General features: G+C 43.1%; 1 protein-coding gene across 11 annotated transcripts in view; it reads left to right on the forward strand.

The window, feature by feature from the left end:
- Positions 1-14099, forward strand: part of BACH2 (BTB domain and CNC homolog 2) — a 269093-nt gene that overhangs the window by 191412 nt on the left and 63582 nt on the right. For 6 of the 11 annotated variants that reach the window (XM_025199389.1, XM_025199388.1, XM_006019975.3 and 3 more), the window contains 2 exons: positions 3791-3867; positions 7381-7635. In XM_025199389.1, the coding sequence (XP_025055174.1) occupies positions 3856-3867; positions 7381-7635 (267 nt within the window). In that variant the 5' untranslated portion in view covers positions 3791-3855. The remainder of the gene's footprint in view (positions 1-3790; positions 3868-7380; positions 7636-14099) is intronic. The other 5 variants (XM_025199393.1, XM_025199392.1, XM_025199394.1 and 2 more) reach the window with 1 other exon arrangement.

Genomic DNA, 14099 nt, shown 5'->3' on the forward strand with positions numbered 1-14099 from the left:
AGGTAAGACTAACTGGCCTATAGTTTCCTGGGTCCTCCTTCCTCCCTTTTTTGAAAATGGGAACCACATTGGCCCTTTTCCAGTCCTCTGGCACCACACCAGAGCACCACGAGTGCTCGTAAAGCTGTGCCAGGGGTCCCACAATGACCTCTGCTAATTTCCTCAGCACTCTGGGTGGAGATCGTCAGGACCAGCTGATTTAAGTGAGTCCGATCCCTCCAGAAGTTCCCTGACTAGATCCTCACTGTCCCTACGCCTGGGCGCGCCTCCCCTAGGGCCTACGGTGGTCCCGGTGAGGGGGATTACCTGGTCCCTGCTCAGAAAAATGGAGGCAAAGAAATTGTTAAATAGGTTAGCTTTGTCATCTGGAGCGACGACCAGATTTCCTAGCATGCCTTGCAGAGGCCCCACATTACTCGGTACCCTCTATGTATTTAAAGAAGGACTTCTTGTTGTCCTTGATCTGGGTAGCTAGTCCCAGTTCCATCTCCGCCTTGGCCTTCCTGACCGCCCCCTGCAGCCCCGAGCACCCGAGGTATAGTCATTTTATACCATTGTAAGCAAACATTTCTGGGTGTTTCCCGAGTGTTTTAATTGCACTTTGCCAGGAATTGCTGTAATTGTCCAAAAATTTTCACCCTCTTACCCCCTTTTGATCCGTGTTGGGATTACCTCCCTTTGGGCTTGAAGGATGGTCTCCTTAAGGAATGACCACTCTTCTTGGACACCTGACTCCTCCCCCCCTCTGGGACCTCAGTGCCTCCCTGACTATTTTCCTTACCCCATTGAAGTCTGCCCTCCTGAAGTCCAGGGCTGCTGCCTTGCTGCAGGCCTTTGCCACCTTGCGCTGGATGGTGAATTGCAGCAGGCAATGATCGCTGTCACCCAGGTGTTCGAGCACCGGCAGACCCCTCACCAGGTCATCGCCCATGGCCAGGACCAGGTCCAACAAGGCATCTCCCCTAGTGGGGCTGTGCACCTCCTGGGTTAGATGGAGGTCCTGTATCTCAGCTAGGAACCTATGTGAGTTGTCAGACCTGGCTGACTGCTCTTCCCAGCAGATGTCTGGAAAGTTCAGGTCACCCATGATGACCACGTCCTTTGACCTAACTACCTCTGTGAGCTGATTTAAGAATTCCTGGTCAAGCTCTTCCCTTTGGTTGGGAGGTCTGTAGTAGACCCCCACTGTTAAGTCTCTTTCCCCTCGATTTCCTTGTATTCTAACCCAGAGCACTTCAGTGTGCCCCTCCTCTGACCTTGTGCTACTTGTTGAGGATGTGTATTTCTCCTTGACCCCACCCTTCCTCCCTGTCCTATCCCTCCTGTGCAGCCTGTATCCCTTGATATTCACTGCCCAGTCGTGTGTTGGGTCCCACCACGTTTCTGTGAGCCCCATTATGTCTGGGTCGGTGTCAGCTAGCAGGAGGGTAAATTCCTCCGGCTTGTTTCCCATACTACAAGCATTTGTGTAGAGGCATTTGTGACTACTTAAGCTCCCTAAAAGCTTTTTTTGCAAGGTTTTATCAAGTGATTTTTGAAAGCCAACATTAATTATATATACAAGTACTCGTTAACCACCAGTTTGACATACTTCAAGAATTCTAATAGATCAGAGACATGACTTTCCTTTGCAGAAGCCATTCTGCTTTGTCACAATGGTAATTTGCTTGCTTAAGTATTCTGTAACTCTGCTGCTATCTAGAGTTACTTTTTCAAGTAATTTACCTGAAATTCATGTAAGACTCATTGGTCTGTAATTATAGGATCTCCTCTCTCCTTCATCATGGGTACAACATCACCTGTCCTCCAGCCCTTTACCCTGGTAGCTGATTTTATTGATAATTACCTATTTTTGTTCATTGCTAAACCAGTTCATTTTTAAGTTCTTTAACAATTCCTGGGTGACTACCAGCTGGCAGTGATGACTTACTGCAAATTAAATGATCAGTCTGTTCCATGAGCAACTGCTTTTGATATCTTGATTTGTGACATGCCTTGTCTTTGTCATCCATACAGAGTAGCTCTGTGGCATTTATCTCCCCACTAGTCTCTGTGAAAGTCCTGTGTAATCAGAATTCTGTGTTACTTCACTCTGTCCTCTTGTCCTTTGATGGCAGGTTTTTTGGGTTTTTTGTGGGGTTCATTGGTGCTTTTCTCTCAGAATAATTCATGTCAGTTTCTGGGAACTTCTTGTACATAGCAAATTGTTTCTGGCAATATATTGAACTATATGCTGAAACATATGTGGTATGTTCTGCAGAGATAAAGAATGCCTAGTTAAATCATTCCCTCCTCGGTTTGAATGACATGCGAATTTCAGTGCAAAGATTTCCACCCTTAGTGCTGAACACAGCAAATTTGTATTGTATTTTTGTCTGTTGTAGTAACTCCTAGAGTTTGAACTAAGATGATCCAACCTCCACCCCCATCTCCTAAAGCACCTCAGTCCTCAACCTAACACCTGCTCCATCCATCCCCTGATAAAAGCTAGAGCCCTGGTGGCTTTATTCCTTCATCCAAACCCCACTAATCTGACCTCTGCTCTTTTCCACTGTACGTGCTTTTTCTATCCCTCATAGAACTGTTCTTCAGATCACTACTGCTCCCAGCTTACACTTCTGTTAGGTAAGTGGCATCACTGAGGCATTTCACATGGCCACCACCCTGCAGGGTTGGGCCCTAAATGGTCAGAAATGCCCTGTGCGCCATTACATCTGTTCTAAACCATGGAAGTGTAAAGAAAAGTGAGTTGTGTCTGAAATGCTAAAAGCTAACATGTTTCCCACTGAAGTTGGTTCTGGGGCATGGTTTTCAGCCCTGGCATATTTTGGGTCTCACTTGCAGAGTTCAGTGGTCACAGTGTGTCTTGCATGGCAGAATGCCTGGCTGGAGGGAAGTCATGGCTGTACAAGATTGCAGTCCATGCAACTAGCTGGCACATCTTCAAAGGACCGTGACATGGTATGCAGAAGAGAGCATCACAAAGTGGTATTTTCCAGTAGTCTGTGCTGTGAGTAGTCTTAGAGCCCCAAACACAATTTTTACTGCACTTTGGAGATTGTAAGCAGTTTATGTAATGCAAAGGCAGAGGGGGAGGCTAAACTTATTCTCCAGAACACAGCTGTGGGCAGTTTCAGTATTGGATGAATCAAATTTCCTAGCAGATAAAGGGGGGCTCAGTAACCAGAGGGGAAACACAGAGTGGTGCCCTCAACATTCCACTGGGTTTATAATTAATTAAAAAAAAAAACTGTTGATAAGAGTAATAGTTAAAGTAGGAAATTACTAATTAGTAACCAAAGAACGCAGTGTTTGATTCACAGAAGTATTTTATTATTTCCCTTTTACTGTAATAAAAGGATTGCAACTTCAGCAAAAGCAAGTTTAAAAAATACTGATATTATAATTGATTGTCTTTTCATTAGCTGTCAGATTTTAAGTTTCTTGTTCTTTTTCAGAGTCATCTCAGACATTACAGGCATGAGACTTCCCAGAAAAAAATGCATTTCCTCCTTAATTGTCATTTGCAGCTTGCAGATTTTCCCACTAGATTTTTTTTTTCTTGTAAGGTCTTACATTTCACAACACACAAGAGTGACCACTTAGAACATTATTATACATTATCATTAGCATCTAAGTTAGGTTATTCAGAAAGCTGCAAGTTGGATGAGCTGAGTATCATTTTCTCCTTTAGCATTATGGTAATGTAATACATTGATTGAAGCCAATCTGATCATGAATTTTGCTGTTTATGAGAATTTTTGAGCAATTTTTTTTTTTTTTTTTTTAGGAAAGTGAACTCAGAACAAAGTATAGCTACAAAAAAACCCACAAGATGCCAGCTACCTCCTGTCCATGCACAGCCAGGTAGATCTGTGTGTTCACCTTGAGATGTTAGACAAAATAAAGCCAGTGGGAAATGATGGGGACTCAGGATTTCTGAACATCAAGTCACTTGTTCAGATGCCTAAATGTGGATTTAGGAACATAACTTCAGGCAGCACCCCAATGTTGAAAATATCAGCTGTATTGAAATAGTTAGTGAATTAATGGTTCTTATTTGAAAATTCCTATAGTAGTTCCTTGATACCAGGGTCAGCAATATGGGTTGCTGTTGCCAAAGGAAGATCTATCAAGGTCTCTAGGCTCTATAAATATCCTAAAATTAGAAGGAATAAGGAGTAGTCTTTGACAGGAAAAGTCAGAATGTATTTACACATAACAAACGGGTCTATTCTGCACCCTTTCTTGCTAGATTTTTTTTAACACATATAGGTTCTTTTGCATGATGATGATAGTTAGGAAAATATTATTTTGATTTCAATCTGGATCAATTGGAGTAGCATTAAATAAAGACTCACAAAATGAAAACCAAGGTCTGATCCTTTGTAGGAGTTTCTTTAACAGAAGAGGAATCTTATATTAGCTTCCTGTTGTAGTTCAGATGTTTGCAATATAAGCAAGCTGTGCCATACCAAAACAAATTGGCTTATAAACATTACCTGTACAGATTTCTGGATCTTTTCTGACAGGCTTCCATTGTAGTCTGCAGTAAAAAAAATCTAAAATATCTGGAGTACATATCCTTTCTGCAGCAAATCTCTGAAAAGTGCTAACATGTTATAGTGGCCTGCTTTTATGCTTTTGTAGCCATAGCAAATGACACTGTCTTTTCTTACTCCAGATATTTTGTAGACTTACTCCAGATATTTGTAGATAAGTGAAGAATATGTCTTGTATTTCTATAACAGGCCAGCATAATACCATGTTTGCATTCCTTTTCTAGTAGGAACTATTATAGATCTTTTTTCAATACTGTAGCATTCTAGTCATAGTTTCTATTTTACATATTTAGCATTAAAATTAGTACTTTTTAGGTTTTTTTACAGTAATGAGATCGGATTTTTCTAATCAGTGTTTGGTATATGCATGTCTGGCCAGTTAATACCTTTTTTCTTAATCCATAATTTATTTTACCTGTTGATCGACATCTTCAATAGCCCCTCAACTATTTTGTGTGTGCATGCTGATCTTTTATAAATTTTCACTTAGGTAAATAAAAATCAAGTTACATAGTCTAAAAATGAGAGAGAATTAAAATAAATTATTGCATCGGTTGTGTGCAAATAAAGGTATTTCATTTCTTCTAGCTTTTAAGATGTCAAAAAACGTTCAGTTTTAAGTGGTACAAAGCATTCACAGGTAGCATTGAAAGCACTCCCATATATGTTCTTTTAGAGATTGGGATGTGAACACAAAGCAAACAATAGGACTGAAAGTGAATAAGGAAAGATTAATTACTTAGACACAAATGGGGTTTCTGGAGTAATAGGGCTGAAGGTAACTGAGGAAGAATTACTGTGGTCAAAGGGACAATCCATTGTGTACAAGGAACAGCAGACAAGGAATTCTGTGTTACTCGGTCACAGTGAATGTTACATATGTTAGAAATATTTTGCATAGTCCATGGTCAGTAAAAGGAAACTTGTTTCACTCCCATTTCCATGGACACATAGACAGAGACAAACCATTGCACTTGTTTGGTACCCATTGCAGGACAAGTGCAAAGTCCTGCACCTAGAGTGGAATAATTGCATGCATAAATAGAGATTGGCAACTGACTGGCTAGGCTGCAGTGCTGCAGAGAAGGACTAGGAGTTACAGTGGAGGTTATAGGCTGACTATGAGCTAACAGTATGGTATTGTTCCAAAAAAAGGCCAACAGCTTACTGGGTTGTATTAACAGGAGTGTCATTTACAAATCAAGGCAAGTGATTCTTTTGCTCTAGTCAGCACTGGTGAGGCCTCACCTGGAGTATTGTGTCCAATTTTGGGCCCCACACTTCAAGAAAGATGTGAGCAGTTTGAAAAGAGACCAGTGCAGTGCAACCAAAATGACTAGGGGTATGGGAAACATGGTTTATGAGGAAAGGCTGACAAATCTAGGGTTATTTGGTCTAGAGAAGAGAAAAGACTGAGAGGAACTTTGATTAACAGTCTTCAGATACCTGAAGGGCAATTTAGAGAAGGTAGAAATGGGCTTTTGGCTCTGTAGCTGTAGGGGATAGGATTAGGAGCAACGACCTCAAGCTGCAGCGGGGGAAATTTTAGTTTGGAGATTAGGAGGAGCTTGTTGACTACAGATGTGGTTGAGCATTGATACAGGCTACCTTGGGAAGTTGTGGAATCAATATATTTGGAAATTTTCAATAGCAGGTTAGGTAGGCACTTGACTAGGATGGTTTAGTCAGGGATAATCCTGTTTTAAGCAGAATGGCCCTATGTTTCTGCAAACCCCCAGTGCTCGATCACATATACAAGTGAAAAAGAGAGGGACCATCCAATTCTTAATTTGGCAAGATAGGAAATGGAAAACATTCTCTCTTCTTCCATAGAAGTTTTATGCCTCCAATTAATTTGCATTGCTTTTGCCACACCTGAGTAGCAAGGGAAGTTTAGGTTAGATATTAGGAAGAATTTTCTTACTAGGAGGGTAATAAAACACTAGAACAGGTTACCCAGAAAGGTGGTGGAATCTCCATCCTTGGAAGTTTTTAAGACCTGGCTAGATCACGCTGTGGTTGGGATGATCTAGTTGGTGATGGTCCTGCTTTGAGCAGGGAGTTGAACTAGATGACCTCCTGAGGTCTCTTCTAACCCTAATTTTCTGTGATTCTATGATTCTATGACATTAATCCTAGAGCCTCAAAACACTCCCTGAGCTTTGAAAATGACTCATTAAGACAATAGGAAGTGAGATAATCACAGTAGGTTGGTACCGTTTATCAAGAAAACCTACCAACACCACCTTTCCCTGTAAGCAGGGGCTTTCAGTATAAGATCTAGAAACTCAGTGTAAGATCTAGAAGCAACTGAACATATGCCTCAACTTAAATATCGGGGTTTTTTAACCTAACACAAAACTAAAGGGACAAAAGATCACAACTTCGTCTCTCCAACAGAAAACCAGATGGTCCCTTTTTTTTGTTGCTATAATTCTCCAAAGCATAAAGTATCACTTTGTTGTGATTTTTTTTTTAACTACAAAATAGGAAGTTTTAAGAATATATTGGTTTCCTTTTAGTTTTTGACATGTTGTGCCCTAGTCAAAAGTCTAGTTTGATTTTATATTGTGGGGAAACAAAGGCTGCTAAGTGGGATAGAAAAAAGGCTTGTAATGTAAATGTCTTTCCAGATATCTTTCCCCAGCTCTTTGTTCTGACTAAGAATTAATGTGCTGATCAGCAGTTCTGCAGTTAGCTGCCTAGCTCTTGCAGGACACAGAAATCATGATGTAATCTCCCTCTCTCAGCTAAATCTGTGATAACAGTAATAACCCTTCAGCAATATCTCTACTTATTGTTGTCATTTCTATTTTAGGGTGTGAACGGAATGTCTGTGGATGAGAAGACTGAATCCCCCATGTATGTGTATGAGTCAACAGTCCATTGTACCAATATCCTCCTGTGCCTCAATGACCAGCGGAAGCAGGATATTCTCTGTGATGTGACTTTGATTGTGGAGGGGAAAGAGTTCCGAGCCCACCGAGCTGTGCTGGCTGCTTGCAGTGAATACTTCTTGCAGGCGTTGGTGGGGCAAACGGAAAATGACCTGGTTGTCAGCCTGCCAGAAGAGGTACAGTATGTCATCATTCCTCTGTCATCAAAACAATCCCCTCTTACACATGATTAAAAAAGGTTCATGATCTGCTACTGACTAGCCAACTAAGCCTCAATAGACAAATCCAAATGTAGCACAGATTCTAGGTTCTGACTCTATCATGACTGTTGCTATGATTTTTCTGTTTCGGTTGGTTAAGAGTTGCTGGATGCCCCTCGAGAGAAAAAGAATGAACATATTCACAGAACCTTCTCTGCTGGAAAAAAATCAGCCAGCAATTCTAACAGTTACTATAGTAAAGCTTTAAAATTGTTTGAGCTTGCCTTTCTCACCACTGCTGAAAGGGTAATACCCAAACAGAGGTCACTTAATTACTATAGCTCCATTCAGTACATTATGGAGTTATAGTACATTCAGCACCCTGATATTCTTCTGGTTTTCTAGACAGGAAATTTTAAAAGGATCATTTGGCTCTCAGAAATAGGGTTATTATTTAAAAATCACTTAAACCATCATGTTATTTTGAGCCTGCTTGCCACCCACCCTGTTTCAGCAACTAATATCCTGGTTCTTCTTTTTTGTTTTGCGTGTATCACTCATTCAGCCTGGCTTCCTTTCTCTTCCGCTCACCACTCATCTGACGTTTAACTGCTTTGAGCCAAGTGATTTATGCTAGAAGGACTAAGCTGAACATTCTTTTGGAACACAAAGTTATAGGTTTTTTTTGTTCTCATGCAGAATGGCTCAAATACAAAGGGGCAGAGTAACCTTACAGCCATAACTCAATGGTCAACCCCTTTTTGTTGATTGTTTGTTTGTTGTCCACAAATATGCACTAGCTGGTTTCTAATTTTTGTGGTTTCCTAGTAGACATCAGTCTAAACTGTCCTGACTGTCACAGGATTCTTGTGCTTTTGGCACAAGAAGTTTACATCATGGCCCTTTACATGCACATTAGAGTTCTACACTGTTTCTTTGTTCCCCTACTGCATCATGGTGGAATTATGCCACAAGATAATTCACCTAGTTCAAGTGTATCCTCCTGTTCCATTGTGCAAGCATGTCATTCTGGTTTACTTGTTGGACAAGTAGTTCCGAAGCCAGCCAATCCTTTGATAAGCAGGTGTTAAATGGAATGAGACGCACTTCAGTTCAGTAGAGGTTACTTTATACCTATTGGACCTGGAAGAATGGTTTTAAATTATGACATGACTAACAATGCTTTTTACCCCATGGGTTGGCTCTACTTAGGCTCTTATTAGTATTAATACTATAGCTTTGAAATCATACCATGGCATTATTTGGATGCAGTGTGATTTCAGGTTATGAATACATTGTAGCCCTGCCTGTATGCACAACGCTTTGAGTAGGTCATATAGTATGTGTATGCATTATGTTTCTGCACAGTTGCAGAAGTTAGGGCAGGGTGGCACTTAAAGACTAGCTGATTCAGAAAGGCAGGGCATGAGCTTTCACAGGCAACAGCCTATTTCATCAGATGCTGTCATCTGATGAATGATACCTACCTGTCTTCTCCCTGACTTCAGACTAGAATGGCTTAACCACCTTTATTTCTACACAATGCTAGTTAGTTAATCTTCCTATAGAAAATCTTAAGAGGGTAGTGAATCGTCTCTTACTGCAAAGCAATTTGGGTAGTAAAAAGGGACCAGAAAACACACACAGAGGCAGAAGATGAAAAGAGAGGGGGAAGTATTAACACAGTGGTGCAAATCCTGGTAAGACCTCATCTTGAACACTAAGTACAGGAGACCCTCACCATTCGCGGAAGATACATTCTCATATCCCCCGTGAGTGACGAAATCCGTGCATAAGGCACTGCATTCTTGAATGCCGTCTGCGTTCATGAGTGCAGTGCCCCCGGCAGCTGCGGGGGGGCACAGCTGCGCTGGCAGTGGCGGGAGCATGGTGGTGGCAAGCGCAGAGCTCCCGAGGAGCTCCTTTAAGTGTATTTAAGATGCAGGTTCGGCATTCACGAATATTTGAAACTGCAAATGCTGAACCCGTGAATAGCGAGGGTTTCCTATACTTTTTAAGAAAGATGAACTGGAACAGGTGCAGAGGAAGACTACTTGCTTGATCAGGTGAATGGACTGCCTATCTCATGAGAGAAGATTAAAAGAGCTTCACTTGTTCTGTGTAGTAGAATGAAGGCTGAGAAGGGCATACGATTGCTCTCTGTAAATACACTGAAGAAGGTAAACACCAAGGTGGGAGATGAGCTGTCTAAAGCTTGCTTGTGTCAAAGGACAATGGTGGCTCAAGAACAAATACCTATTAACTGGTCACAAATATAGAGTGGAAATTAGAAGGTTTATGCTGCTCAGAGCAGTCAGATTCTGGAATAGCCTACCAAGAAGAGTAATGGAAGTAAAAAACCTAGATAGTTGTAAAATAGAGATTTGGTCTGTTTGAGAGGGATTATATGATGAAGTTGCCTGTAATAGTATGGGACTAAACTAGGGGTGCACCAATAAAGATTTTGGGGGCTGATACCGATAGCCAATTTTTATGGAGGCATATTGGCTGATACCGATCCAGTTTCTTATACAGCATGGAGAGCTGTGCAGCTGGTAAGTCTGTTGTGGTGAAGCGGGGAGGGAAGGGGCATAGGGGACAGATCAAGGCCCCTGTGGTGAGGGAGGAAGCGGGGCTGGGGCAGGCACTGACCAGCCAGGGCTTGTCCAGCAGACGTGGGGATGGCTCCTGCTGCACACACCCTGTGAGGGCATGGGGGGGTGCCCCCGGATCTGCGTGAGGTGGCTGGGGCTGGGGTTGAGACTGTACCAGATGCACTTGGGGTGGGCAGTGGTGGTGGGAGCAGGGCTCTGGGGGGAGGGGGCAGCAGCCACCCCAAAATTCACTGTAGCCCTCTCAACCCCCACTCCTAGCACCGCCGCTGCCCGCCCCAGTGCAGCCCAGCCCAGCCCCTCCAGGAAGAGCCTGATGCAGCCCCAGCCCGTAATGGCATCCCACCCCGTCACACAGATCCAGAGGCACCCCAGGGTTTGCACAGCGCTGGGAGCCCTGACATTTCCACCAGATGAGCCACAGCTCTCTCCCATGCCTACCCCGCCCCAGCTGGGCAGTGCTTGCCCTAGCCCCTGCCTGGTCCCACTCCCTTTTGCACTGCGGGGGCCTTGATATGCCTCTCCATGCCCCTTCCATCCCCCCTTCCCTGTCCAACACAACAGATTTACCAGCTGGACACAGCTTTCCAAGCTGCCGGGCTGTGCTCCTCATCACCTACATGCTGCACTGTGGCTATGTGCACATACAGGCATTTATTGGCCATGTTATCAGCACATCAGGCCAATTTTCAATACAGCCAATTTTCTTTATATTGGTGCCGAACTGATATCAGACCGATGTATCCGTGCACCTCTAGACTAAATTTAGTGATCCAGGAAGTCTCTTCCAGTTCTGTGTTCCTTTGACACAACTAAGGATAATAAAGACATGATGATCTGATGATATACAAGTTTGTGCCCGTCTGGCCTCGAACATCTGGTCACATGCCGCTCTGGCCCAGATGTGCGGTGGTGTTCGCTTGTCCGTCCCTGGTGTTCCACTGAGTAGATGTTTACCTCCTGTGGAGTCTTCCCCCCAATCTCGCCTGCCACGACTTTGAATCTTGCTTCAGTGGAGGGGGTCCAACCACTGGGGAGTCTCTTGATGGCGGGACGTCTGTCTGCCAGTCTTCTGCGAGGCCCCACCTCCCCTCTATCTCACCCTTACACCTAGCCTAGACGGGTCACAGATGTCCTCCTGGCCAGGTCCCCGACCGTTGAGCCCCTGACTACGTTTGCCAGGATTGTTCTGCTTTACCAGTCCTCAAGATCCTACCCGTTCCCTGAGGCCATCTTCCTTTTCCTAAGGCTACCAACCCTCTTGAGAATTAAACAGCAATCCGGCACTACATGCCCTGTCCCTCAACCCCTCCAACAGTGGGCAACAAAAGAATACAAACAAAAATCGCTGAAACACTCTAAGGAGCCCAGCCGCCCCTTTTCCCGGCTCCCTGGGCCCTATCACCAATGCCTGCCTTCCGAACCTCGTGGTCCAAATTTGGCCCTATATGCGGCCTTGGTAGCCTGTGGGCTACTCCCCTCTCCTTCTCCCTCATTGCCCAGCCTTTGGCTTTGCTGGACCACTGTGGTCCTCCAGCGGATGTCTTCCCCCGTGCTACCCGCTGGGGTGGCTCAATGCCCCCCGAGGGCTGTACTTTGCAGCCCTTCTTCCTGCTCTTGCCTCCCGGCTCCCCCCTGGAGCTCCTCATCAGTTCTCCCAGGGCCCTCAACGGTCCCACCTGGTCTGGTGTTTTGAGATGCTCTGGTCTCTCCTGCTGTGGCTATTGGTGATGAGATCTTCCTGTTCCCATCTGCCCTTTTGTCCGGGGTCCCGGTCACGAGGGGCCATCTCTGGCTCCCTGCCCCCTTCACTGCCGCCAGCAGCATCTGTCCTGCTGCGTGCTCCGCAGCATCCTCCCCAGCTGGGAGAAGCCGCTTCCAGCTCTTTTTGCCTCCGCCGGAGCTCGGGGAAGCCCTCTCCTGCCGGTGCTCTCACCGGCGACGCTCTCCTCTTTGCCAGTGGCCTGCTTTATTTCCGCTGGCCGACGATTGCGGCTTACGTCATCTGCTGGCCGCAACTGTATAAAGGCACGGCTAATGAGCCACACGGGTCCCTCCTCAGGCTCTGGCTGCGTCACAGTTCCCCCTGCAGGTGAGTATTTCCCTTTTTCTTTTATTTTCCTCCGATGGTTCCTGACCCCGGGGTTCACCTCTGGCCTTTTGGGGTCCTCCCTTCTGTTCCTCCCTGTGACAGAGTTCTACTTCAGGAAGTCAGCATTAAAATAAATAGCATCTTTATCATTTTTAGGGTAATCCAAGATTTTAAAAAATCTAAAAATATAGAGGGAAAATTCAGAATACTCGTAGAGATTTTAGGGATAAATTTTCTGCTTCCAAGCTGTAATAAAGTCAATAGAATCTAGTTCTCAGTGCTCCAAAACCAGGAAACTGTGGTTAAGGGATGTGTTGGTATTTTTCCATGTACCTAGATTTATTAAATGGCAGCAAAGTTTTACTTTTTTTAAAAAAAAAAAAGACTGAAGCAGAACTCTTCCAGCCAGTCAGACCACAGAGATATTGTAGAGTTATTGATCCATAATAGCGCAGTTTTCTACCTTATGTAAATTAATTCACGCTGACTGATCACAGAGTGATTTGTTCTATCACTGGTTATTTTGAATAGCTATATGTGGGTAAATTATTTAACTGATTGTATGGCAAACATTATTAGTCAGTTGGAGCACAAGGATTTACATAATCCCTACACAGTTATTTCTCGGTGACTACACAGTTAATATGCATTTCTCTACTTCTGTGGGTTTCTCTAATCTGTATGCTTTATTAGATTTCTGTTCTTATATATTTCTAGTTGTGTGTCATCAGCACACTTAGCTGCCTGAGTTGATTACTTTCTACAACAAAAATAAACCTACACATGTTGGAAAAGTTTTGTAGCTCTTCTAGTTCAACATGTAACAAATAAATTGTAGGCTAAGAATCTTTGTAGACCCAGAGGTTTTCCATACACACTTAATTCTGAGGTGTTTTTTAGAAAAAGTTCACTTACTTCATGATATAGTTATTAGAAATACACATTTTAAGTTATCCTTTTTAAATACAGCATGCAAACTCACCAAAGGATTTCACTTGTAATATAACCAAAAAAATATTTCTAAATCAGCCACACCAGGATCAAATTTAGTAGTTGTGTATTTTGAAATGGCTAAATTATGGCATTCTGAAAAATAAGAGTTAGTGTTATCCAGTTAAGGCTTAAATTTGATTCTGGTATACAGAGAAGTCTTACTAAGCATGGCCACCTAGTGTGAATATTGATCTGAGCTGTTTTAAAAAAATACTTAGCTTTTAACTATCCAAAGCAACAAATCTTCCTTCCCAAGAGTAAGCTGTAGACTTTTTTTCAGTCCAGAGGCTGGAACTGGGGCATCTGGAGCACTGTCAACTTTGTAACAGTTGTCTAAATGGTAAAGGGATGCATTTTAAATTATTTTTGTGTTTTAAAATAAAAAATCCAAACTAATTATTTGTAAAATGAGCTTTACCATATTGAAATTACTGAATTATTATAATAAGGGCTTGTCTACCCAGAAATTGCACTAATTTAACTTAAATTATTTTTTAAACCATTGCAAAACCTTGGATTGGATCCTTTTATATCTGAGTGGTTTATTCATTTAAACCTTTTCCTTATCAACTTTGATTAAATTGGAGCCGGCTAATTTTGTATTATCTCAAGAGTTTCTGCGACGTCTTTTGTATGACAGTGACTAATGTGATTTCAGAATACGCCTGTAGTTGGAACTCTGTAACCTTGGGTGTAGACAGGTGTTTAGAATAAGGGGCATATGATGATCAGTGTTTAGATCC

This window comes from Alligator sinensis, unplaced genomic scaffold, assembly GCF_000455745.1.
Source record: "Alligator sinensis unplaced genomic scaffold, ASM45574v1 scaffold357_1, whole genome shotgun sequence".
Classification (NCBI taxonomy): Eukaryota; Metazoa; Chordata; order Crocodylia; family Alligatoridae; genus Alligator; species Alligator sinensis.